At 39.5% G+C, this 27,892-nt stretch overlaps 1 protein-coding gene across 1 annotated transcript in view; it reads right to left on the reverse strand.

The window, feature by feature from the left end:
- The window catches only part of TTC39A (tetratricopeptide repeat domain 39A), a 36,755-nt gene extending 10,828 nt beyond the window's left edge, over positions 1-25,927 (reverse strand). The window contains 12 exon segments of the mRNA XM_068406226.1: positions 417-578; positions 1,354-1,413; positions 1,543-1,610; positions 2,271-2,379; positions 8,915-8,980; positions 10,120-10,219; positions 12,701-12,765; positions 15,717-15,784; positions 16,292-16,376; positions 16,378-16,393; positions 17,057-17,188; positions 25,827-25,927. Coding sequence (XP_068262327.1) covers positions 417-578; positions 1,354-1,413; positions 1,543-1,610; positions 2,271-2,379; positions 8,915-8,980; positions 10,120-10,219; positions 12,701-12,765; positions 15,717-15,784; positions 16,292-16,376; positions 16,378-16,393; positions 17,057-17,188; positions 25,827-25,909 — 1,014 coding nt within the window. The 5' untranslated portion in view covers positions 25,910-25,927.
- Positions 25,928-27,892: the final 1,965 nt, after the last annotated feature.

Genomic DNA, 27,892 nt, shown 5'->3' on the forward strand with positions numbered 1-27,892 from the left:
AGTGCACCTGGCTGAACGCGTTGCTGGAATCCCCAGGGGCACAGGGGGTCCATACTGCAGGTTTCACCCAAGCGGGAGCACAGAGAGCTGCTCTCACCTGGTTGCTTGGACTTTATCTCGGTTTTGGTTCCACGTGGCCAATACATACAATGTGTAGTAGAAAAAACAGAGATACCCTCCCCACACACATAGTCTGATGACATTAAGAAGAAACAACCCAATAAACCTCCAATGAACCACACACACCCCCTAGCCAGACTTAATCCCTTCTGACAGCTTCCCCTGGGGCTTGTGGGAAGACAGAGGGAAGAAAGCTACCATGGTTCTGGATGGAAGAGCTTCTCCCTTTCAGATACACAGGGCAAGGTGCAACAGACACTACAGGGCCTTCCACCCTCCTGTTCCACTTAACTTACCTTTGACCAAGTGTTTTCTTTGCTTAGCAGGTCTGCATAGAAGAAAGCCATCTTCCACTGGCGCTTGTAGGTGAAGCACCACATGAGCTCCCAGTAACACATGTGATGAAACTGCTTCCAGTACTGCTGAGCCTCGCAACATTCTTCATACCTATTAACTGCCTGAACACAGAGATTTCCAAACACTGCCTTAATCATGTATAAATGCACACACATCAGTGCTGTAATAGACACTGGGGCTCCATGATCTGCTGGCATGGCTCCTGCAACTTCCAAATTATTAACAGCCCAGTATTGCCCAAAATCATGTCTGTTGGCTTCACACAAGAGATCCTTGGTTCCAGTCTTCCTGGTGTTAGCAAGTTTACCCCTGCCACAGAGCTCCCCAGTCTTGGAAGTTATATTAAGTCCTAAGCATAGACAGAACGTATGTTTGTGTCTAGGGAAATTAGGAAACTAAAGTCAGAGGACAGATGCTCAGCTGACTTTTATTGTTGCAGCTCCAAAGACTTCAAGGGAGCTACTGCACTGCACACCAGCTGATACTCTGTCTCATGAGTATTTTCGACACGCATTCTTCACCTTCCTAACTCTTTCAAGCCCTGTACGACTCTCCACTCAGACTGAAGGCAAAGGATTACCACTGGATGTTATTAAAGGCACAAGTCGCTTCAGGACAGGAAAGACAATAAGAAAACTGTGTCATTAATACTGGTGGACTAGATTATCACCAAAAATTGCAAAGGATAGCAAAACGAGCTGGTCAAACAAGCTAGTCAAAATAGTTTTCAAAATTCCTATTTGTAATTCATAAACTATAAATTACATATAGGCCAAAGCCACAGGAAGCATTAGCCAAAAAGAAAATGGTGTTCCTGGAGGATTTTTTCGTAAAACTTTTGAGACTTACTTTCCCAATAGCAAAAGGATTACTTACCGCATCAATATTACCCTTTAGTGTTTCTATCCTGCCTGCAAAAAACAGGAATATGGCTCCCTGTAATAAATAATAATAAAAATACAAGTATTCTATAACAGTTTTCAAGCTGACCATACAGTCTAGATCTTTGTTATTTGGCAAGAAAACATTAAACAATCATGCCAACTAAATTATGATTCATTTTACCTTTGGATAGCGAGCCAAGTAAGGCTTAAGTAGTCTTTCTGCCTCCTCAACATTTCCTTTTCCTGTCCCTAGAACACATAAAAATGCAAGTGATAAAAATAGTAAGAAAAGAAAAAAGAACAACAAAAAAAAAAAGAACAGGAACGCAAGGTACTGATTAGCCAACCTCATCTGGACAATACATAAGTTCCTCTCTGATAAGTAAGGCATAAATACAGGTTGGCGTTGCACTAAGCCAGCAAGCAGGAAGACCTGAACAACACTGTGCTTACTGACTTGAAAACTCACTTATGCACAGCCCAACACATTTTGTAGAATGCTTTAGCAGGAGGTTAACAGGGAAGTGTATCTCAGCGGGAAGCTATCACCTCCCAAAAGATTCAGGGATGACATATAAAGATGAACGAAGTATTCAGGAAGTCATCACTTACAGCCATTATTTTAACCTCCCAAATAATGCACCTGAAGACTGAAGATAGATTTAGTTCTCACAACTTCCTTTGCTATCCCCATCTTCTCCCTTCTTATGTGTTAAACAAACCTCCACCTTGAAGATTAAGATGCTCTCTTCAGTTATGATCACTATTGTAAAATCACCCACAAACGAGTCATATTTAGTCTGATCACGAACAAACAATTCAGCAACAAATAAGTGATGGAATCATCTCTTTCCCCTCTGTGTCCCACAAGAACTAATCAAATCCAAGAGTTATTATAAACAATCTTACCTAACACAAAGGTCATGAAAGTATGATAGCAAAGCAACAGCATGGTACACAGCACCGACCTAAAGCTGTATGATGATGCTCCTTCTTGAAGCTGCAGTAGACCACGCTCCTGTGCAAACAGAGGTGAGGAGGACAAAGTATTGGAAAAGAACCAAAGCTGTGTTCTGTTAGTTTGTTAACTTCTGCAGTGTCACCTACAGATTGCGCACTCATCAAATTCCCAAAATCCACTGACATACCTTGCTTACACAGCAATCAAAGATAAAAACACACATATGAAGTTATCTAACAGTTTTTCATGGAGTTACTGCTTAGCCTGGAAAACATCTGATGACAGAGCAGCAATCTGGGTTTTAATCTGGGTTTTATTACATGGTTAACATAAGACAACTTATCACCATCATCCAAGTGCTGCTAAATGGCATTCCTGAAAGAAAAACCACAGAGTTTTGAAATGCAAGGCATATAACACTTATGGCCATTGTGCAGTGTATCCATCTTTGTTATTCACTGCATAAGCAAGTTAAAGATATCAAGAAAAAAAATAAAATCCGCAACTAGCAGGGCAAAGGATAATAGGGCAAAAGGATGTTTTTAAGTATGTTAAGAACACAAGAGCTTTGCAATGATGTTGGCCCACTACCACCAGTGGAAAAATATGATGAAAAGAAGAATATTTCTGTTCCCTGTGGGAAGAACTAAAGCAATCAAGTGTAACGCTGTATTCATATGCAATGAGAGCATGACGGATAACCAACCTTAAGGATTCAACATCCTGAGGCAACAGCATTTAGCAGCCCATTCTAGAAATGGCTCTATGATATCAACAGCAACAATATAAATGCACAAACATATTCAACATGAGATCTGCCTACTAGTGAATATGCACAGTAAGATATCCACTGTGTGCTGGGGAAAATTCTGTTTAAAAGTTACACTATGACTGCAGTGGAAAGTTACTGGAACATGATGTATGTGACTATAAGGACATCCTTTCAAACCAGCTACACTATAAATAGGGACCCTGAGGGATGCCTATCAGAGCCGCTGCGGAAGGTATCAGAGAGAGCACTCGGAGCGTGATCTCAACACAGATTTTTGGGTTTTGTGTGTCCTTGCTGACAGGAGGGTGTTACACTGCCTCACCTTTACCACTTACTGTGCGAACCCTGAAGCCTGTAATCACATTCTAGTTTTCCTCATACATGTACTTTTCCACTTAACTAGAGCGGTTAATTGTTTTCACATAAATACAGTTATTTTGTGTTTCTAAAATATCTTAATTTACTACATTAATTACTGTTATAGGGAAACGTACCCTTAACACACATACTTGCAGGTCAATTAGTATGACATCTAGTATGGACAAAATAATGAAAATACTGACTTGCATGTCACTTCAGAAGAAGTTAAAGATGGTAAAATCATTACTGAAAATCAATAACTTAATGGAAATCAAGCACTCAACAAATAAAGCCAACTTCATTTTCTGCTGAGAGCAAAAGTTGCATTGATACAGATAACTAACAAAATATGATATACTCAGCTTCTTTAAACTGCCCAGATGATACCCACAAATATTCAAATTTTTTTAAAAAGTAGCACTGTAGCACTGCAAGGTAGAAGACAAAATGTTCTGTGGAATTAATTTTGGGAGAAAAAAATTCCAAAGTAGATTTCCAAAGTAGATTTTTTTTTCAAGTGAAAAGTCTTCAGGCTGTATATTCCACTGAGCCTTTACTGAGATCAGTACTAGGCCTTACAATGTTTGACATCTTCTATATAATATAAAAATACATATAAAATGGCTGCTGATCACATTTGTGAATAGCACTAACAATGATAGAGAAACAAATTATATTAGTCATATAGAACAATTTAATTATTTGTCAAGTTGGTCTCACTTATGTAGTTTAGTCCCCAAAATGTATTTTAATACAGCCAAACACAAAGTTATCATCTGTATGAACAAGGAATGCGATCCACACCCACCCTAGTGGGTCTGCCTCCTGGAAAGCAGTAACCGGGTTAAGAACATCGCCCATTCATCAGAAGAGGGCTGTAAATCCAGCACACTTGAGACTAAATTGTTAAACCGGGTAGTTACACAGGTATGGAGGTATGGGAAGCTCACCGAGCAAGTTAGTTCACTCTGTGGTATGTCCATAATCCTATTTTGTCCAGTACAGGTATTGAAGAATGCTTACTTTTCACTCTGCCACTTGAATACCTCAAACTTTCTATATTAAAGTAACAATATAATCAGTAGACAGAGTCTGGAAAAAAAAAGAAATCTAGAAGTAGTTGTTATTAGTATTACAACACCTGCTTTTAGAAAAGGCTGCAACAAAGCTGCTTCTCCTCAAAAAAACTCTTGCAAACTGCTTCTGTTATGATGAGAGCCCCAGGAAAGTGGGATGATGAAGGGTATCACTGGGAAACATGTTTTAGATACTCCCGAGGCTCCCTCTGTGGCTGGCAGGGACAGAGGTACTGCTCCAAGGACCAATTTGGCACAGAAGCCTAGGTCAGACATTATGAATCACCTTTTCAAGCACCTACTCCTACTCCACAGGGAGCCTTCGGAGATTAGCCAGCAAACCTAATCAGCTAAGTGAGGTGTCCTGAGTTGGGCAATACTATTACACCCATGTAATCCTCACTGGGGATCAAACTGAGCATCTCAGTACTAAACCACAAGCAGCTACTACTTGAGCCTAAGAAATAACTCTGTAAGCAAACTATACTCACTGCTGCCAGTCACTAATTGAGTATATTATATTTAATTGTTAGGACACACCTTCTAACCATAAATAACCCATAAATACCTCCCACACCTATGTCACAGGTGATATGAGCAATCCTAGAATACCAGGAATGAGCTTCCAAACAAAGTCTATTACAGGGCATATTGCTACAATATAAAACAGATGTCAAGGCAACAAGTGCTCATACTTTCTTCAAAATACTTTAAAAATACTTAATTAAAATACTTTAATGTCTTTTGACATTAACACATTTAGTTTTTGGTTTCACACAAAACATGTTACTCTGAAGGACATATGGTATAATGCAGAGCAGGGAGCAATGACACTGCTTAGAGATAAATGTGATCCAATACGATAGCCCTCACCTTTCTGTGCAAGTTGCTCATAACATCCCACAATCTCTTAATTTCCCAGATTGTCACTACATGATAGTACATGAGTATCTCATTGATTTGATCCTTGTTCCAAGCCATCCAGTGCTCTCATTCAGGATGCCCCACGTGAGCATTGGTGATTCCCACAGTGAATGCAGGACGAACAAAGACAACACTCAAAACCACTGTGAGACAACGTTGAGACTGGTTCATGTTTATTTCAGCTGTCACCTGACTAAAATCCTCTACTTTCCTGAAGCAAAAGCTCTTGAATGATATTTTAAAATAATTCTCTTAATTAGGGATCTTGACGATGAAAGCAAAGCAAGGTCATCGTTCATGTCCCATGGCCTGATCACATTACTGCAGGCTTAGCGAGGAGGATGGATAATACTAACAGCCTTTATGAAGAACAGAGTAATTAAACTGGTAGGTGGGGCATTTGAATGATTCCCATGAAATAATTTTAGATTTAACCTTCATTTACAATTTGCAGAAGAGACCAAAATGCAAATCAAAAAGATGCTTAGTGGGAAACTGGAATTCAATTTATTACAAATTGATACATCAAAAATACTCTTCAGCTCAGCTTCTGTGGGAAAAACGTCCTCCCACATCAAAAAGTATAATTTGAAAGAAATCAATTCTATGTGAAAGTTTTCCTGCCTTCTCCTGAAATCATGCTGCCATATGACCCTCTGACAAATTGCACTTAACATATGGTGGGCTCATGTCAAACCTTTCTACAGTTTAGCAGCACAGTATTTGTAATCATCTATAAAATAAGAATATAAATATAATATATTTATATAAAATATAAAAATATAAAATAGAAAAATAAAATATAAAGAATATAAATATAAAATAAGAGTAAATATTAGCCTGAGACCTGGAAGAGGGGTCAGTAAGAAGGGTTCAATGCTTATATGGGAGATAGTGCAAAGACTCTTCTGATCTCACACCAGAAGTTAGTTATCATTAAACACAAGTCCAGATGGGACACATACTCCCCTGACTGCCCAGGGAGCAAGGAAGGCACGCCTCCCCAGCACAGTGTACCTGGCCATGTGTCATAAGTACCTCTGCCCACAAAAAAATTTCTCACGAAATTGGGCAAAACTGCATTGAACCTCAATGCCCCAATTCAGGGCCTATGCCACTGAACACAAATAAGCCAGTATTTTGACTAACGATACAGGGTAACGGAGCTTGCACAGTGAGAATGGCACAACTGGCACATCTTGGAGTGGAAGGGAACAAATATGGCTTCAGGCTACTTTTATACTTTCTTGATCTTATCCTACCTACTATTTTGAGACTCCAGACTGCTGCTAAGTTGATCATGTTAAGCTGATCATTTTGTCCACAGTGCCCACAAAACGCTGAGGACATAATGGAGCTTTGGACATGTCCTCATTTACTCTCAGACGTGACATGTCTGAGAGACAAGAAGAGTCCCTAGGGGTAAATCTGCTGGCTTCAAGGCAGATTAGTATTGTGGAAGATACCACAATGCAATTTTATATCCAGTTTTAATAAACACATGACCCACACCAAAAGCAAGGTGTCCTCCAGTGCACTGTAGAGCTCTCAGGTAAACTGTAAACAGCTCAAGGCACTAACCATAGCTCTCATCTTTTGCACAGTCTGGTGCTCACCATGAACATTTAATGGAAAAGAGTGCAAAATCAAACACAGATGTATTCAAAATGCCTTTCTTCTGGATGGGGAGTAGCACATGACACACAAACTTTCCCTCTCCTCCTCTATCACTGTTTCTTTCACCTTCAAGACTCTTGTCTGTACTGCAGAGGACAGCTTCCTCTTGCAAGCTTTGGAAAAACACCACTGGAAAGGATTGCAAACGCAATTGCAATTTTGCTTTTGGCTTTGGGCATCTGACACACAAATGTTAAATGCAGAAAGACTTTTTTTAGGGTGCTAAAATAAATGACCATCAATGAACTTTGATCAACGTGTTTAAAATACTCCTTTTTTATCATGTGCAGGCAGCAGGTTTTTGCTTAAATGTATGGTAATATAGGTCATGCTTCAGGGAGTTATTAAACAACTGGAACAGGAGCTGACTCATCAACACAAATATCAGCCCAGTCATAGACATACAAGAAATCCCAGGGCCAAAAGAAAACAACAAAAATTCAATTAGAGGGACAATTTTCATCTGCAGTAATAAGACGAATGTTCAGCAAAGTATTCTCAGAACTCTGCTGGTACGTGACTTGCCCTTACACTTCTAGCAGAATATTTTGCATTAGATGCTCTTTGTTTTTGTAACTGACAGGTAGAACTATTTAATTTTTGCCTCTGCTGCTGTGAAACAGCTCCTGGTCAGCTCCTGGAAATTTCCAAGTTCTAATCCATGCTCTGCCAAAAGCTCCTTACTTTTAAACAAGACATTTTATTTTCAGATCTAAGATCTTTCCTGTGAACTAATAAAATGGTAATGACACTCATCCATCTGCCACATAAGGCTGCAGCTCTGATTAAGGAAACATTTTTCTCCTTGAAACTTCTTTTGTAAACAGAAAGCATTACAAAAGAGTTAAGTTTCAACTTGTTTATACAGCTTTTGTTGTGTTTGCAGGACATCAAACATTTACTTTATCCAGCATTTATGAAACAAATGTGGCTAGTGGTTTAGGTTAAACGGACCATGTTTTCTTAGTCCAAGAACCCAACTTTGAGTGAATCTCATGTTCTGCTGGTAGAATGAGAGGGTAGGTACAAGGTATCAAAGGCCAAGATATTCCCATCAATTTAGTATCCTATTTTGAAACAACAAATCCACAAAAAACTACCACAGCACTTTCTGTGCATCTGCCCTGCAGAATAACTCAGGTTCATGTGAGTTTACTGGTGCTTCATTAGTAAACTTCTGTCCTTAAACTGCATGCACAAACAACATAGGTCAGACTGGTTATTCTCTAGGCAAAAAAGCACTTACTCTTTTAGGCAAAGAGAATTTAGGTGTCACAGTCAAGTTATCAGTTGCTATTAAAGACACGGAGAAAAAAAAAAAACAGAAATGAAATTGAATTTTTTTTTTCCCAACTGGAGGTCATGCAGCAACCTGTCAGGGACATTCAGATACCATAACGACAGTAACCATCAAGTAAGCTAATCTATTAAAGGCTAAGAATACACTTTTGGCTATGGATTTCTAGGCACAAGTGTACAGCAAAAGACCAGTAACTAAAAACCTAAATATGTCAACATCATTGTATTAGCCATTGTCTTTATCATGTTTCACAACTGTATCATCATTGAACAACGGTATCACAATCTTTGAAGTGTAATAGTTTAAACAGAAATATAAAGGAAAACTGAGCTGCATGAAAACATCGGTGCCAACAGTGCGCATGTGATACCAATCAGAGTCAGAGGGTTACAGATAATGTGAGGAAGGAGAGAGAAACTCCTGTCTCCATTTTTTAATTTAAGAGTGAGGGGAATGTACCAATAGCATTTAGTTCACACTTACCTTGTTTCCAGAAAATCCAACAAACTCCAGTAATCTCAGAATCCGTGCAGGAAACATGGACAATGTCTGCAGAAAGAAATGCAACAGTTATGCGGTAACAGACTTTCTGCCTCTCACCTACCAGCTGCCTCCTACAACTTTTCCAACACAAGAAATAATCACCAGAACTACAAAACCCATCTCTATATGTCTGACGATTTCCTGGGTAAATGTATACACCTGCTATATTTTACATACAATTTAAACAGAAATATTTGTTTAATACAGAGACCCCGTGTCTCCAGGATTCCCTGCATAGAAATATGCTTACACAGCACATGCTTAGTAACTCTAGTACTTGTTGGATGTTTCAGAAATACTGTGTGCATACCATACATTACATATTTGCTCTTTTTACAGTAAATCTAACATTTGGGCATGTGCCAGACTCAGGCAAAGTAATGCAAGCAAGGGTAAGCATCAGGCACTTTCTGCAGCCTATCACCTGAACAACCATGTCCCCCCTTGTCATCTTTGGGTCAATACCTCTCTGACATACCAGGAATCGCCCAGTACCGTCTGACCACCCACCTTCTAACGAGAACACAAGCAACAACAGCCAACAGCGGCCTGAACAGCACCTGAGGCCCCGTTCATACACCCTGCCCACCAACTGCCCTGTTAACAGACAAGTCCCTGGTTTCTTCCCAAGTGCCAGTTAAACAGTATATGGAAGTCAACAAGCACAGGCAACTGCTGCTTCTGTGCAAGGCTTCTCCTGGCCCCATCCCAGTGGGTCCCATCTCATGAGACTATAACACCTTCCCCTCCAAGTACCTCCCAGGCATTGGTCACCTGGCTAATGAACACCCTTACTGGAAGCTGGGCACAAGCACTCAGCTATATTCTCAAAGAACATGCCCTTAGCCCATGTCAGATGAGATAATTTTTCAGCTAATCATCTCCCCATGAAGATGAACAAGTGGGTCTGCACACACAGAGCAGCGTTGCCCACGTTGCTGGTAGCTGTCTCTATTTCTAAAGCATATTACTATCTGATGTTCTCAGACCAGAGACTGGGATCCTGCAGGTGTCAGTGCATGGACCTAATTTTACCTGTATGATTAGTAACACTGATGTCAGTGGAACTTCTCAGGTATTTAAGGTAAGATCACTTTCAGGAGGTTGCAGGACTTCAGCTCAAGAGAAGAACTGTTGGTACATACCAGATTAAATGCTCCAACTCCAAGTTTTACACCTCCCTCAAAATGAAGATGGTTCTCTCCTTTGACATAATGTGGAGACTGTATGAGACTGTCCAGCTCCCTGAAAATGCACAAGATTCTGTTACATTGGCAGTAAATAAAATGATTAATTACCATTCAGTAAGAAAGTAACCCAATTACCTTGAACTACACACTATTTCAAAAAAGGTCAATTTGTCACCTCACTCAGGTGAACACCACCTACAACATCTTGTTGGATTTATCAACAAATCATTCTGTCACACTACTATCAATTAAAAAATACGGAGTCCTGGAGATTAACTCCTCTCAAACAGCATAGTCAATTTGCAACCACATTTCTGCCTGAAAATGTTTCAAGAATGGCTGTTGGGAGTAACACCAACCTTTACTACTGCAAAAAGAGATGATGGGGCAGTACAGAAGAGTTAAATTTAAATTAGCAAATTTGATTGAGTTTCACAAATTCCTGGATTAGTTATTCCCTTCTTGTGCATGTTCATTCAAAAGAACATTTTGTTATATACAGGAAAAGACAACTGTAAGAAACATTTTAAAATAGGCAGGTATATCAGAAATGACTTTTCACTTATTTTTCTAACTTTCATAGATCTCAGCTTTGTAGTGTTCCTTTATTTCCCTCTGTAATCCAGCTGGATTTGAACCTGTTTTGTCTCCAAGCTTTCTATAGCTATGTGTTTTTCACACTATTACTTTAGTTTATTTTGTTAATTACTAGAAGAAAAACACTTTTAATGGCAGCCACATATTTGTGTTCAGGCTGTCATGTTTTCATCTGCTGGTTGTTGCCAACAGGTATAGGAATATTCATTGTACTTGCAGTCTTTACAATGGACCTGCGTTTAGAGTCACCTTCAACCCACACAAATATGGACACTGTCATCTCTCTCCCTTTCAGTATACTTCGGGAGAACCTGGACTGGATGCTGTTTTGTGTTTGCTAGACACGTGACTTTTTGTGGCTGTTCTGAGTCCAAATTTAAAGTCCTGAAATAAAACAAAATATGATGCATATTTAGGTTTCACTTTTAAAAATTATTTATGTAAGTCTGTATTATCATGGAAGTTTTCTGATTTTTTTTATTCACTGACAATAAGCAAATGTTTCATTCTGAATTACTGTTTTATTTCATTCCATCTTTTTTACAGTGTATGGTAACCTTTTCTCCCTGAAAGAGAGTTTTAAAAATTGTATCTTTGCAACATTTACTCCTCCTGTCTTTTCAGGGTTGCTGTTGTTGTGGACTGTCAAGCAGTACTGCTGATAGCGGGGAAAGGAAAGATGGCTTTTTATATCAGAAACTGTGTTGTAAAAAATATTGATCAAAGCAAATAAAGCCTTGTTTCCATATTTTATTGTTTTCACTGTAACCTGTTGCACCACACTCTCACCAAAACTGCAAACAACTATTTCTTCCCACATCAAAGGTACAGTACAAAAATTGTAACTGCCAATCTCACAAACTTTCTCTTTGTTAAAATATGTTTTAGTAACATGCAAGTTGTTATTAGCATTCTTTTGAAGAAGACCACCTAAGAGCTACTAGATTTATAACACTTTGTTTTTACGTGTACTAGAGCTGACCTTAATTTATTGAGGCACAACTGAGTAGGCTTTCCATGGTGTACATTTTCATGTAATTTTTAGAATTTACTACTGCACTTCAAAACCTTTTGCACATGTTGAAAGCAGCTCTCCATAACTTCCTGGATGAAAAGAAATCTGCTTAAGCAGATGTTTTTGGCTTACAGACACTAAGTAATGGGCACATTGTGAGTTCAGATAAGCAACCCTGCTTACCATTTTCAACAGCATGCACCTTCTCTTTAGAGCAGAACAACCTCCAAACTTAACCAGATTTAAAGTCCATCTAACCAAATGTTCCACTCAGACAGTGGCATATGCTTGGAAAAGCATCCTCTAGGAATTTTGACTGTCCAGGACTTCATGACGCGGAGAGACTGCATCTGTTCTACTATGCCAACTAGTCCCTATAAACCTATTTCCCATAAATTTGTTTAACCTTTGTTTGAAGCCATTTATACTTTCCTGTGAAAGCTCTTTAATTTATTGTCTCTTTATTTTGTTTTAGTTTCATGCATTTATTATGGAATTACTTGTTCTTCAGCTACTGGTTTGGAATGTTCCAAAAAGCTGCAGTTAGAACTATAAAGAAATGCCATTTCATATTCCTAATGACTGCGAGACCTCCAAATTGTGCTATGCAGACGCAATGAGCACTATATCATTTAGAACAGTTATTTTTGGACATAATTTCAAGGATATAATATTTGAAGTAGGCAAAACTTGGGAGTTCACAGGGTTAGGGTCCACTATCTTTACAATCCAAATCAACCATAATACCAATGTCCTTTGTTATGCAAAGGAGGAATTTGTGTGGACTGAGAAAGGCTACAGACATGAGGCCCATAATAAAGGCTGCAATAAATACAAGAGTAATTAATTTGTGAATTAGGCAATTTGACCAGCAGCACTTTTTACTGAAAGAGTACGCTTAATCACATCATCACTCTGACTCACCTGTATGTTTGGTAACTGTTTCGGACTTTTATGCCTCCTTTTATGAAGCTAACCATATTCTCATCCTGTTAGAAGGGAAACACATTAGCAATATGAATTTGTAAGCACTATAAAGGGCTTTTGTCTTCTTGAGATGAACACATGCCTTGAACATAACCATCGTGACACAAACAATATCAAGTCTCTGAAAAACAATACATGGGTTTAGGCTTTCCTTTCTATATTAAAATATTTTTACTCTGTTCAGACATATACACTTTATTTTGATGCCTTCTGTGATTAGCTTAGCCCTTGTGACCTTTGGACCATCTGAATTTGCATTAATGAACACAGGGACTAAGCTAATGAATGGCACCACATGCATTTGTGGCTGTTTAAAAAAATAGCTTTCTCTCATTTGTCCTTTAGCACAGTAAAGATCTGAACACCTCCTGGCTCAGCACCAGATACAAATAACTGTCTGTCCCAGGAGTCTACGGAATATAGTTTAACATCCTAAAAAGGACGCAGGGTAAGTAAAGTTATGCAGGATATGCTCTTTCTGGTCTGAATATTCAAGTATCTATGAGATCCACACTAGTATGGTAACATGCTACATTGCAAGCTATAATGAACTGAGAACTTGCAGCAAAGTGTATCTGGGGGATCATTAGTTTACAGTTGTATCCCAAAGAGAGAACTCTTTAGTCTCATAACTTTCTGGTGGTAGTTTCCTGCCTCACTCACTGTACATAATCTGTCATTCTGGATTGTTCTGATATCTGCTGTTACTTTGGGTTAGGAAGACTACATGTGTTTTAGCAGACGATTCTTCTGTGATGGCATTTTAAGAGGCCGTATGAATAACTGTGGAGAAAATAGCATAGATTGGATGAACATTTGGTTGTTTTACTGTTATTGTTGAGGAAACAGGGCCCAATTGTGCTCATCGATATGTAAACAAAGAGACAGAACCTGCCTCAAAGACATTTCCATCCTCCTGTAAGTCAGGAATATAACTCAATTCAATCAAAGTTACAGTTCAACTTCTTCCAGACTGCTTTCTGTGAACTAGTATAGGAAGCCTAATGGCCTGAACTGAAGGGCAGGGGCTTACTCCTGCAGCCAGCAACACCACCACTAGCCTGTGTCCTTGACAGTCATCCTTAAACAACATTATCAAGAGTGATAATCAAGGACAGCCAAGAGCTATAATCAAGGACAGAAACTTTGCACCATAACTGAACACATAATTCCTGATGATATATCCCTGGAGACTTGAATCCCAATCACATGCAAACAAAATAACAACAGAAAAAAGCAACTCTATTTTTCTTTGTTCTGTAGGAAAAAAAAAAAAGTTTTTAATTAGCAACTGGGGGTGGGGAGTACAACATACCTAACTATATGTAAAGGTTCAGTTACATTTTCCTTTGAATGGAAAATGGAAAGATGGTTTTAAAATGTTTAAATTCAGAATACTCATGATACCAACCACAGAGATAATCAACATGAGAATAGTCCAGCTCCTGAAAAATCCTGAGACTATTTTTTATGTGTTTTCAACTGGATTTGGTCATTTACATTAAGCATCAAAACTAACCCACATCAATAGCTGTTGAAACCAAGTGGCTTTGTTTAATTTTTAAAACCAGTTCATGTGCTCATAAAAAATTAAACACAGAATAGAACAAGAAGCAAATAGACAGGCATTCTTTATGCAGAAGAGGACAAGAAATAATTTTCTTACTCTTAAAATTCTCATGTATCTATAAACATTTTTGAAAACAGATAGCTATGAAAATAGTGCTTAAAACCTAGAAACACTGCATTAAAACACTTCTTTCTTACAGGCACAATGGAGAAGTTCTGAGAAGCCTTGCTTCCATAGCTTCAGGTATCACCCAAACTGTCCCCAGTGCTAGAGGCTACTCATCCCAACACAGCAGGAATATGGAAATAGGTAGCTACACCTTGGCCATTTCAAAGTCCAGCATCTGATCATAAAGTCACTACCATTAGCACTTTAAAAACCTTCAGAAGAAGCTCCTCTGACTACTGGTTTCGCTATGAAGCAATAGTTTCTAGCAGAGGGGCATGGCAGATCGCTCAAAAAGGTTACACGGTTCATAAACTACCATAAGCAACATAAATCAGAGCCCATCTGGCAACTCCCAAACACTATAAAATCACCACCTGCATTTTGTTCTCTGTCAGGATCTTTGAGCCAAGAAGCAGAAGCCCTTTGTGAATGTGACTTTTATTATCCCCTCTGCATAGACGAAGAGGCCCACTATCATATAGCAAGTACAGCCAAACCAAGAAAAACCAGTTATTTCAACTATGATTAACAACTTAAATTGCGAGCTGGAGCCCAGGTTAAGTATTGCTAATGTTGATCCATCAAACAAATCAAGCTTCATTAGTACAGACAGATAAAATTCAAAGCAGAGGGAGAGGTCCCCTTCTTTTAAAGACAGGCAGCACTGTTTAGCAAAAAGCATGTGTGAAGTCTAATAGCTATGCAGACCGTAATAGCTGTTCAAGAACAAACTAGTGAGAAAACAGTCTTGGGAAAGCAAACACCATCCTGGCTGAAACAAAAATCTTGCTTGCATTCCAGCACAGCACAGCTCCAATGACCATCTCCTTTTTTTTTTTTTTTTAAAAAAAAAAAAACAAAAAACCAAAAAAACAAAAAAAAAAAAAAACAAAAAAACACAACTGATATCCCAACACACAGTATTTGAAAATCGGTTACATTTCACACATCCAAAAGGGACTGGAGAAGGGCGTCATAAGGGACTCAGAGCTATTAGTATTGATATAAGCGTTTTTACATAATCATGAGGGATAACAAAACATTCTACTATCTCATCAGCAGATAATCCAGATAAAATCCAGATTTAATCCAGATGAAAGAGTTTTACACCATTAGGTCAAACTAGAGTCATCTACCATTTCATTAATTTTAAGAAAAGAAACCTGAATGGTGTGTTCTTTTTTTGGCCCCAAAGAGCCACGCCGGAATCCATACCTGGAGGAACGTGAGTGCTGCTCTCTGAAGTAAACATTCAGCATAGCAAATTTCTGCATGGATTTCCTCTAGTGTCACACAGAGGGGGGAAGAAAACAAATCAGACAAAAAGTAATTAAAAAACACTTAGCCCATTAATATAGGAATAAGATCACAAAGCTCAAACGGAGAAAAATATGTTTCAAATTTGCTGTAGTGTTTCAGTTCTAGACTACTGAAGTAACCACAAACAGGAATGACACACAGTTACAGAAACTTTGCAGGAATTTCTCTGGTGCTTTCCAGGAATTCCTGGATCTAGAACCTTTCTAAGCATTTCCCTATTTCTTTCTAGGTATTTCTTTACCCAGCAATTTTTGGAAATGCTGACTCAGCAATTAAGAAAAAAGTTAGTGATGATGGATGTGCTGACACAGCAATTGCCAAAACACCAATCCAGCAATTTTGGAAATGCCAAATCAGCGATTTTGTCAGTGAACTCACAATCTGCAAAAACACGTTGGGTGAACAATTTACACAATTCAAATTGCAGCAGAAAAAAGACAAAAACTTTATGCATTTAGAGATAATGTTACCTTCAGTAAAGTGTTCAAGGCTTTGTCTATGTACAAGGTTGTTGATAGAATCAGCTACTGTAGATTTCTTCCTAAATCTGCAGAAAAGTCAGTGTGGTCATTCTGAACATGAAGCATCAACAACAGAGAACAACATCTTTAAGCTTGCCACCCACACAGGCACTAACATACCTCTAGTGCTCACCAGCCCTCTGTCATCTTACCACATATACAAACTCCAGCATATTCCATACAGAACTTAGTCAACATGGTCCTCCTGGGATCCATCTCTTACCCTTCATTTGTGGAAATCTGTCTTGATGAAGGAAGGGGATAAGGGGGCTTTTTGATTTATTTAGTGTGTTTGTGTGTATGTGTGCATGTGTGTACAGAAGCGGGAGCAGAGCTGACTCAAATACAGCTAGCTACAGTACAACCATCACCAAATGGAAAGATTCTGCAGTGTCTGTAAATGGTAAATCACTTCCAGACACTGCAGAACCGGGGCTACAGATAGGACAAAAATCTAATTGACAAGAAAAATTAGATATTTCAGTAAACTGAAGTTTTCAAGACTAGACTGCTGAAAACCTTAAGTTACGTGGTCTGACCTCATAACTGACTCTCCTTTGAGCAGGAGGCTGGACTAGATGACCTCCTGATGTCCCTTCCAACCTCATTTTTCCCATGATTTCTATGAAATTCCATGTCCTTTTTTTAACCTGTATGTCTTTCAAAACTTTCCCATGAAGGGACTATTTTTTCACTGAATTGCTCCACACTTACTTTTGACAGGTGGCTTGAGCTTCCTTCATTGTGTTTCCCGCATTCAGTATGTCCTGAGGATCAAATGTCATCATAGCTTGCATCTCCAATATGGTGGCGTAAGTCAGTGCATGATACATACTATCTTTAGTTCTGCAAGAAAACACAAGATGCAAAGCACAGCTGATTTGATTATATTATTACTTTAAAAAACAATTACAAATCGAATTCCCAAAACTCATCAGTCTGATGGGAACTAGGTCTAAATAAACTAGAAATCAAGCACAAAGGATATGCAAAATAATGAAGAAATGCTAATACATTGAGATCTGTACAGGAAATCATGTATACAGCTGCAGTTTCAGTAACTGTGCTAAGATGTTCCATTTCTGAGCCAAGGGTAGGTATTTAACATACATAACAAAGCACAGGAATTAACCACATGGCTAACCATTCAGGGACCACAGAATCATGGGGTTTTTTAATGGAGTACCTAATGAATACAACACATGGCACAAATTCAGATCATCTTCTATTTTGGGACAGTTACTCAAGACAGGCTCAAGGAGGTAAGTAACACAATACTGTAACCATGGCCAAAGTAGAATCTTCTTCAAACAGATCTTCCCACCAGAAGCGTTCCAGTCTACACCAAACATTACAGCTTTTTCCTCCTCTCCCTTTCTGCCAACCTTCTACCACAATTTGTTCAACTTCAATATTCTTCCGTGGGATTTCAGATGGTGCTTTTTTTGCAAAAAGCCAAAACCTTTGGCATTAGTGCAAGGAAAACAATTACCTTTTCCCTTCAGCAGTTACCAGCATCTTTCCTCTGGCAGGAAGAAGGGTTTATATATTGCATATACATTTACAGCATTCAGCCAGTACCTATGTATGGTATAATCCTCTGCAAATGAATCAAAATATCTTCAGGCCTAGAGGTCTAATAAAGACGACGTGGGAAATAAGTTGAAGGGCAAGCTCAGATGAATTCCTGCCACAGAAACTCTCTGTAGACCTTGCCAATCCACCTCTGACAAACAGCACGACTTAGACAAATACTGCTAAAGAGCAACGATTGCTCCTTCAATTGTTTACACTTTCAGAAGGGATCAGATAGTTCTATATGGCAGGGAATATTCAAAAATACTTGCAGTCAAACAAGGCTATCCTTTCCACAAAACCTCGACCCTCAGTACAACTGTTCTCAATACATGTACTTCAGGTGTTTGTTTCTCAAAATGAGTCACTTCATTTTCTTTATCTGTCAAGGAGAAAGTGGTGTGCCAGCAACATGCCCTTGCCGCAAACAGGGCTAATGGTATCTTGGGCTGCATTAGGAGGGCTGCTGCCAGCAGGTCGAGGGACGTGATCCTTCCCCTCTGCTCAGCACTGGTGAGGCCACACCTGGAGTACTGTGTGCAGGTCTGGGCTCCTCAGTACATATACATACTCGAGAAAGTCCAGTGAAAGGTGATGAGGATGATTAAGGGACTCGATGGAGTAAAACATCCGTAAGTATCCTCAGGAGTCCATGATGTTTAGTGATTTCCAGAGCCAAAAAATAACCTTGTCTATGTCTAAAATAACCCTCTCTCAAAGACATTATGCAATAAAATCACCGAAGAAAAATTCAAGGGATGATACGATCCTGACTTTCTTTGTATATATATTTTTTGATATCTAGGGATTAAAATAATACCCTAGTGTTGGCACAGAGCATTACACAGATATCTGGCACTTCCCTTGCCAATCTTCATACTGATGATGAAGGGCTACTTTTCCAATACACATGGCAAAGGGCAGGCTGGCTGTACTGAAGAAATTTGCAGCGTACATCTTTAAACTCCACTGCAGACTGTGTTTTGTGGCTGTCCTTAATTCCTAGTTGCCCTCACCATGTCCACAGGTTACCTAACAAGCTGCTCTAACCAACATCTAAATCAATCTAGCAGAAGAGCCATTTTGGGAAATCACCTACTGCCATAAGTGCTATAAGCCCCAGACTATGCTAACATCCATCTCATCTCCAATGTAAGAAGAACAGACAGATAATAGAGAAATTAGTTTAAAATCCAGTGGAGTCAGGACAGCTCTGTCTTGGCCTCCTGCATCACGATTCTTTCAGTAGACTGATAATGTGAAGTAGAAAAAAAATGAACACACTACAAAATGACAGTCTGATTAAGTGTTCCTGTTCATTTGATTACTCATCAGCCTCAGTGGGCGCAGAGAAACTCACTTCATCTTGTATTTATTAAAATAAAATCCTTCCAAAGGTTCAAATTGAAAGCATAGGGAAGGCACTAAAATAGTCCCCTTCCAAAATTTTAGAAATTTCTTTCAAAATCTTTCCAAATCAAAGCAGATAAATATTAAATTCACTGCACTAAAAGGAAAATTGATACTTTTCACATACATATGGTGAAGAGGGATTTCCCTCTCCACTAATTTGCATCTGATATCAAATCACTCCTGCCCTAAACAATGGTTTCATCTATTCTGCTTCTAATATTTAAAGGAGATAATAATTAATGTTTATCATTAGTGAACTGGTATTTATCAACACTCAAATCTACTCTTTTTTTTTTTTTCCAAGGGGCTGGGAGGCGGGTAGAAATGCAACCAAATGTAACAGTTGTCTATGCTATTTATACTAACCATACAATTAAAGTTGCCAGTTACATCCTGGCATATTTCCAGAAGTTGTAAGGCCTGCGTTTTACATGGATGGATGCAGAACGAAACTTGATAGCTTTTTTCCCTTCTTTTGATTCCTCAGCAGCACTTTCCCCAGGACACTGTTGAAGTTAACAAGCCTTTATGACAAACACAACTAATATTCTGATTAATGACTTATCCCAGTAGTTGGTATCACACGGCTTAATAAGAGGATTATAAGTAATATCTCTAGGCACATAATGGAGTTATGCCACATGCCTGTTCTCCAACTACAGTGCAATCATTATCACCTTGTAGCGCTGCCCTTTCTTGAGAGCTGACGGAGAACACTTTTATTCCTGCTTGAAAACAAGTACCTAGGTGAGGACGGTGACAGCTCTCCTCTCCAACTGAAGTATGAAAATCAAAAAGCTTGGCTTGTTTTGACCTCAGAATTTTTTGTGAAAAACACAGTGCCCAAAATATTTTTGTGGATCCTTTAACAGTAATCCAGCAGGCAGGACATACATCACCAGGTTACAGAAACCCCAGGTTCAAGTCCAGGCTTTCCTCTTCTTTGATCAGAAGTTCCACCCAATCTCCAAACAACCCACCAGACCTACTGCATGGGCTTCCACAGAAAGTCTCCGTTTTGATGAATTGACATTTTCCAATAAAAACATGTTTCTTATGAAAACTCCCCACTAGCATTAAGTTTACAACTAGAAAAGACCATTCTAATCAGCCACCAGCCTGGTTCCCTATTTACCATAAGCTGCCAGAACGGTCTAAGTCTGGTGTAAGCTAAAAAGCTGTGGTTCAACAAGAGTACCCCTGAGCCTTTCTGATCTAAGCCATTCTCCAAAATTCATAATCTATTAAGTTCTTTCAGCTAGGAGGCAAACCCAACAATTAAGTCAGGTTTTGGCAGCAATGTATTTATTTAGAAAGACTATAAAAGTTGCGTTCTTCTGGACTCCATACATGAGAAGACAAAACAACCCTGGAAATAATGACCTCCTTCATGTTCTTGACATTCTTTACAATAAATAGCCAACTTGAGCTTTCTGCAGAGCTGTACACCACCTTTAGCCAACCACTGTTTAGAGCTTCACTCTACCTCCACGTGCTTTCCCTTCCTCTTTCACCACTGTTTGACAATCACACCTTCTTTATTAGCTCCCAGAGAAAGCTCCTCCACCCCACTGAACAACCTCATGTTTGCTTTTGTTCTACAAGGGCAAAAACATTTCACCACACCAAGACGACAGTCGTTACATTACATTCCTTAGTAACCTCTTTAAACTTTTTAAATATCAGAACATACAGGATAACATTTAATACTGCAAATTGGGTTTATAGTAAAAATTCCAGTGATAGTAAATAGGTACCACAGAACTACACTATTCCAATAAGAGTTTCACAAGTAACTAGCAGAGCAGTTACACAATCTCTTCACACCTACCTGAGATACTCCCATATCAAAGGATTGAGCTTACCTTTCAAACACAGTCATTCTAGTATTAACATTCACAGAATCACAGAATCACAGAATGTTAGGGATTGGAAGGGACCTCGAAAGATCATCTAGTCCAATCCCCCTGCCGGAGCAGGATTGCCTAGACCATATAACACAGGAACGCGTCCAGGCGGGTTTTGAATGTCTCCAGAGAAGCAGACTCCACAACCTCTCTGGGCAGCCTGTTCCAGTGTTCAGTCACCCTCACAGTAAAGAAGTTTTTCCTCATATTTAAGTGGAACCTCCTGTGTTCCAGCTTGCACTCATTGCCCCTTGTCCTGTCAAGGGATGTCACTGAGAAGAGCCTGGCTCCATCCTCTTGACACTTGCCCTTTACATATTTATAAACATTAATGAGGTCACCCCTCAGTCTCCTCTTCTCCATGCTAAAGAGACCCAGCTCCCTCAGCCTCTCCTCATAAGGGAGATGTTCCACTCCCTTAATCATCTTCGTGGCTCTGCGCTGGACTCTCTCTAGCAGTTCCCTGTCCTTCTTGAACTGAGGGGCCCAGAACTGGACACAATACTCCAGATGCGGCCTCACCAGGGCAGAGTAGAGGGGGAGGAGAACCTCTCTCGACCTGCTGACCACGCCCCTTCTAATACACCCCAGGATGCCATTGGCCTTCTTGGCCACAAGGGCACACTGCTGGCTCATGGTCATCCTGCTGTCCACTAGGACCCCCAGGTCCCTTTCCCCTACGCTGGTCTCCAACAGGTCTGCCCCCAACTTGTACTGGTACATGGGGTTGTTCTTGCCCAGATGCAGGACTCTACACTTGCCCTTGTTATATTTTATTAAATTTCTCCCCGCCCAACTCTCCAGCCTGTCCAGGTCCCTCTGAATGGCTGCGCAGCCTTCCGGCATCTCAGCCACTCCTCCCAGTTTTGTGTCATCAGCGAACTTGCTGACAGCGCACTCTAATCCCTCATCCAAGTCATTAATGAATATATTGAATAGAACTGGTCCCAGAACCGACCCTTGCAGGACTCCGCTAGACACAGACCTCCAACTGGACTCTGTCCCGCTGACCACTACTCTCTGGCTTCTTTCCTTCAGCCAGTTCACAATCCACCTCACTACCCGATCATCCAGACCACACTTCCCCAGTTTAGCTGCGAGGATGCTGTGGGAGACCGTGTCAAACGCTTTACTGAAATCGAGATAGACCACATCCACAGCTTTACCATCATCTATCCACCGGGTAACATCCTCATAAAAGGCTATCAAGTTGGTTGAGCAAGACTTCCCGTTGGTGAAGCCATGCTGAGTGCCCCTAATGATCCCCCTATCCTTGATGTGCCTAGAGACAGCACCAAGAACAAGTTGCTCCATCACCTTTCCGGGGATGGAGGTGAGGCTGACCGGTCTATAGTTACCCGGGTCCTCCTTCCTGCCCTTTTTGAAGACTGGAGTGACATTCGCTTTCCTCCAGTCCTCAGGCACCTCTCCCGTTGCCCACGACTTAGCAAAGATGATGGAGAGTGGCCTAGCAATGACTTCTGCCAGCTCCCTCAGAACCCGCGGATGCATCCCATCAGGGCCCATGGATTTATGGACGTCCAGGTTGCTTAATTGGTCCCTGACCCAGCCCTCATCAACCAAGACAGATTCCTCCTCTATCCTGACTTCTTCTGAGGCCTCAGGGGTCCGGGGCTCCTCAGGACAGCCTCCAGCAGTATAGACAGAGGCAAAGAAGGCATTCAGTAACTCCGCCTTCTTTTTATCCTCTGTCTCCAGGGCCCCCACCTCATTCATCAGTGGGCCTACATTGCCTCTAGTGTTGGCTTTACCTGCAATGTATTTGAAGAAGCCCTTTCTGTTGTCCTTGACCTCTCTTGCAAGGTTTAATTCCAAGGAGGCCTTAGCTTTCCTAGTTGCCTCCCTACATCCTCTGACAACAGACTTATATTCCTCCCAAGTGGCCAGCCCCTCCTTCCACGATCTGTACACCCTCTTCTTCCACTTGAGTTTTGCCCATTCACCAAACAACACCAAGTGCTTTTTGGAGACTATTTTCAGAATAAGGATCAACTACCTGCAATGAATCGTTCTCATATTCTTATAATACTGGAAGCAGCAACACAGATGTACTGCAGCTCATCCGATGATCCAGATTACTCTGTGTCATGAATTTACCTTTATTATTTACCATTCTCCCAAGTTATTTGACATCAGCAAACTATCAAGTGATTATGTCATGATTTCCTTCAGGATAATTACTAAAATATTAAACATTTCTCTTGGGGAAGGAAAGGGGACATCTTACCAGAATCAACTCTTTAATTTACTGTAACTCTTTAATTTACTGTATGTATCTCGGGGTTGAGGAGGAAGATGAGTTTTTTTCCCCACTCCAGTAACTGAACAGTTTCGGTGTTACTCATTGTCACAGTTAACAGGTTACATATTGAAAAACACTGCTGTGTTTGGCAACTGAACTTAAGGAATTTTTTAAGAGTTCTTAGACTTAGTGTGAATACTCCATATAAAAGATTAATTTAATTAAACTTACTGCAGAAACCACAAGATAATTAGAGCCCACTATTGTACAACAATTGTTAACAACAATAAAGAAAACTGACTCTAAAACCTAAAATGTAGCCGAGGAAATGAGAAATTTTATGTAAGTTGAAGCAAAAAACATTAGATGAATTTTCTTATGAAACAAGATCTCTTCTTTATGATAGATTTGCTTCCCTAACAGGAAAAAAAGAGCTTTACCACAACACAAGTCTAGACACCATCCTCAGATATTTATTTTTAAGCTGCTAGGAAAGATCTTCCAATTTTAACTCTCATACATTGCCAAATCTGCTCTCAGTTACACATGGTACAAATCAGTTGAAAATACACTTATTGTGGAAGCCAAATGTGAGTAATGTAGTGAATCTGCAATAATGTAATACAGAGCAGAGTAAGACCTACAACATAAGTGGCAAAGCTGCAAAAACTATGATATGAAATTCTTCACAAGCATGTAAAAACTGAAAAGTATTTATTTAAACAAAGACAGTATGTTTATGGACTGTGAAAACCAATTTCAAATCTCAGCATGCTAAAAGGCAACAGTGAGGAACTGATGACTCCTAAAGAAAATACTCAGTATTACCACACGTGCCCACTCTACAGCTCTTGTCATTCCCTAAAGAGATAGAGTGTGTCCATAATGGATATCATCTGTGGGGAAATTTAACATTCTGTTTCTGCATGACACTCGCAAAGATTTTAAGTCTGTATTTCCCTCACTGCCAAAGGCAAGAGGAATAAGGGCCTCCTCATAACAACAGGCTAACATGAAAAATCAGTTTCAAAATTGTTTTGCAATGTGGAATACAGTCAGGTACAAAAACCGAGTATCAGCTCACGAAATATATTCTGCAGGGCCCAACAAAAGCTGAATGAAAACCATATGCAATAGAAGAAAAATGGATTTACAGAAAAAAAAAACCCACACCCTCACTAGCTTTTGCAGTATTTTGGAAACGCCCTTCAATAAAATATCTCCCTATTTTATGTTAAGCACCGAGTAAGCGCTTCCAGATGGGCACAGGGGCTTTACTGTCAGAATTTAATGCAAACACAGTTATTCTTCTTACCATTTCTATGATATCTTCTGATGACATATAAACACAAAACAACAGTGCTGTGAATAAAACCAGTATTATTAATATATCCAAACCTACAATTTATCATGAATGACTTTCACAGAGCGTACTTACATGGTTAAGCTACAGATTCTGGCATCAAAGACTGAGGCTGATACCTCAGCAAAGCAGATGTGTAGTGTTCACTATAGTTACCCCTAATACATATCAAACACACACTACTGCATTACCTATAAATTTTACTTGTTTCGTATTCCAGTGGCCTGAAAGAAGGCATGATGCAAATTGGGGCGGGGGGGAAATGTGAATTAACCACAGACTTCAACAAGCCAAGAGCACAGCTAATTTCAGGACCGGGTACGAAAAATCACAGACATTGTAAAGACACAAAAATTTTTAGAAGCTATTTTATGATCTCACTGCTTGCAGCTGGGCTACTCATTACATGCTGGGTTGCAATGTAATTAGGAAACAGAGTGCATGACCACAACACTGAATTGCAAAATAAGCTGTGAGAAAGTTTCTGCAAGTGGTTATTTAAAAAAGAAAAAAAAAAAAAAAAAAAAATTCAAATGTGTCCCAAACCTGGCAATTCATGGTCGGTTGCTCATTTAGTCACAAAACTATAAATTCTCAAATTCTCACAGTATGCAGAAAAACACGGGGAAGGAGGGGAAAAAAAAAAAGTGACAGAAGATGGTTTTTATACTTCCAGGAGCAAGAATCTCACATACTGTACTAGAGCTGAGGTGTAACTTCTTTAGACAACAATTCAGTACTTTTTGTAGTTTCTTTTGATCAATCTTATTTACTCACCCAAGCGTAAATCACTTATTCTGCCTTCCCCAAAACTTAACATATTAACTGACCACCCCCTTCTGAACTAAAACCATGCAGTCTTATCAACTGTTGACAGACAACTAGCTGTCTAGTCAATTCTCCTGAGAGACGTGAAGAAAAGAAAAATAAACAGAGGAAAACTAGTAAAAGTAATCAACTTACTTTGCTTGTAAAGAAGCCAAAGCATCTGAGAATTTGTTGTTAAGAAATAAATCCAGAGCTGCCATACACTCATGCAATGCCATGTTGAGGTCTGACGTAGGTGACCTGCCAGAAGAAGAGAGAATAAACTCAGCACATCTGTTCTCCTTCTACCAGTGCATTACTGCTACATTTGAACTCCCCATCTTCAGTTCTAGCCTTATTCCCACGTATAATCTGCTATTCCATTTCTAGTGATCGCAAAAAATGAAAGTGACTTCCACTATGGTTGTGTTCCTTTTCATTTTAATTATGCTCTTACTCTGTGACATCTGGAAATCAATTCAAGTTTTGTACTTTCTGAAAAGAAGATAAACTGCATGTACTGTAAATAAGAACCTGGACATGCAGAAGTTACCATGTGGGAGCATGGGCAATTTGATGAGCTCAGGTATCAGGAACACAGAAGCACTGGATGACAACGCACACCTGACTGTGTGTAAGGCTGACAGAGACTACATACTAGTGTCATTATGATCACATTATCACTTTAAGGATGAGACATTGCCAAACTGCATCAGATTATTACACCAACTGCTGCTGGAACATCTGCTTTAGTTCAGCTCACGTTCAGTATGGTTCCTGACCAGTAGACCACTACAGACTTGCAAGTGGGTTAAAATTTCACATTGTGCGTGCTCTTGGGAACATCACTGTCCCTAAGAAGTACTACTGCACTCCAACAAAAAACCTGCTGCTGCATCTCAAAGTCAGAAGATTATCTCAGTGGCTTACTCTGGCTGTACTTTTCTCCTTTACAACATTCAGATGTCAGCCTGACCTGTTACAAGGGTTCTCAGCTGGTCTTTGGGTTACTGGCAAGTGGATAATACAGACCAGCTGAGTAAGTTTGGCCCAAGTTCATCACCACCAGAACTGCTGGACAAAAAAATCCACAGAAGAAACAATAAGGCCTTGCACTAACAAAGTTACGGTAACCTGGCCAATGTCAGGACACTTGAAACATCTGCATCTAATGATCAAAGAGCTATGCTGTGCTAATATACTGTATACAAGTCTGTACAAAAAAGCTCCCTCAACAAAACACAAATCCTCATCCTGTTCCTGACTCTGAACAGCTCTAACTGATGTGATCTGTCTTGCGACTTAGAAACTATCTTACTTCCTTAAAAAATGGCACAACACACAGCCTGCTGAAAGGAAAAACAGAAAGCAAAGTCCTGGTATCATCTTAAGCAAAAGGCAGAGGAGCACAGAACAGACAGACAGCATCAGTAATAACCACTGACTGCAGCAGTGGCTGGCTTTGTTTTTAAGAATAATGACTGCAAAGAAAAAAGAGCATAATTATATATATGAAAAACAGGATTATAAATTTGAGAGAAACATTATATGACACCGTTCATAGTGGCTGTTGTCATCACACTTCAGATACACTGCAAATCCTTCTGCACCCAAGAGACTCTTCAAGTGCTTTGCAAACATTGATTAACCAAGTCTTGGCATCCATCTCGTACAATATGCAATATCATGTCTGCATAACAATTCTGAGCCTTACTTACTGTAATAATTAAAACTTTGGCAATTATTATTTACATGTATTACAATTCTTATGTGCTCTTTTTAAACCTGTGTCTCTGAACCAAACAGCATATTTAACACTATATAAAACATATTCTCATCTGTTTTAAAATATTTAGACTAGTAACATTTTACCTGCTTTTTTTGTTTGTTTGTTTCTTGTCATGCAGGAGAATTACCCCATTCAATACAAATAAACCTTTTCAAAACATTCCTTTGAAACAGAAAGATGACAAAGAAAAAAACACTGTTGAAGCTCAAAGCACAAATAAGATGTATTAATTACTTGGTATCTTTTCTGGTATAAGACCTATTAACACAATGCCACCCACAGCAGCAGCAAAAATACAAGTTGCACGCTTCCCTCATGCTCCAAGGAAACCTGACGTTTGATGTAGTTCCCAAGGAAAGGGCTGAAGACCTGAACACAATACACACATAAATGCTACAAACCATCATTTGTTGCTGCTAACAATAGGGCAGAA

The sequence above is a fragment of the Nyctibius grandis genome, chromosome 8, assembly GCF_013368605.1.
Source record: "Nyctibius grandis isolate bNycGra1 chromosome 8, bNycGra1.pri, whole genome shotgun sequence".
In the NCBI taxonomy this organism is placed as follows: Eukaryota; Metazoa; Chordata; class Aves; order Nyctibiiformes; family Nyctibiidae; genus Nyctibius; species Nyctibius grandis.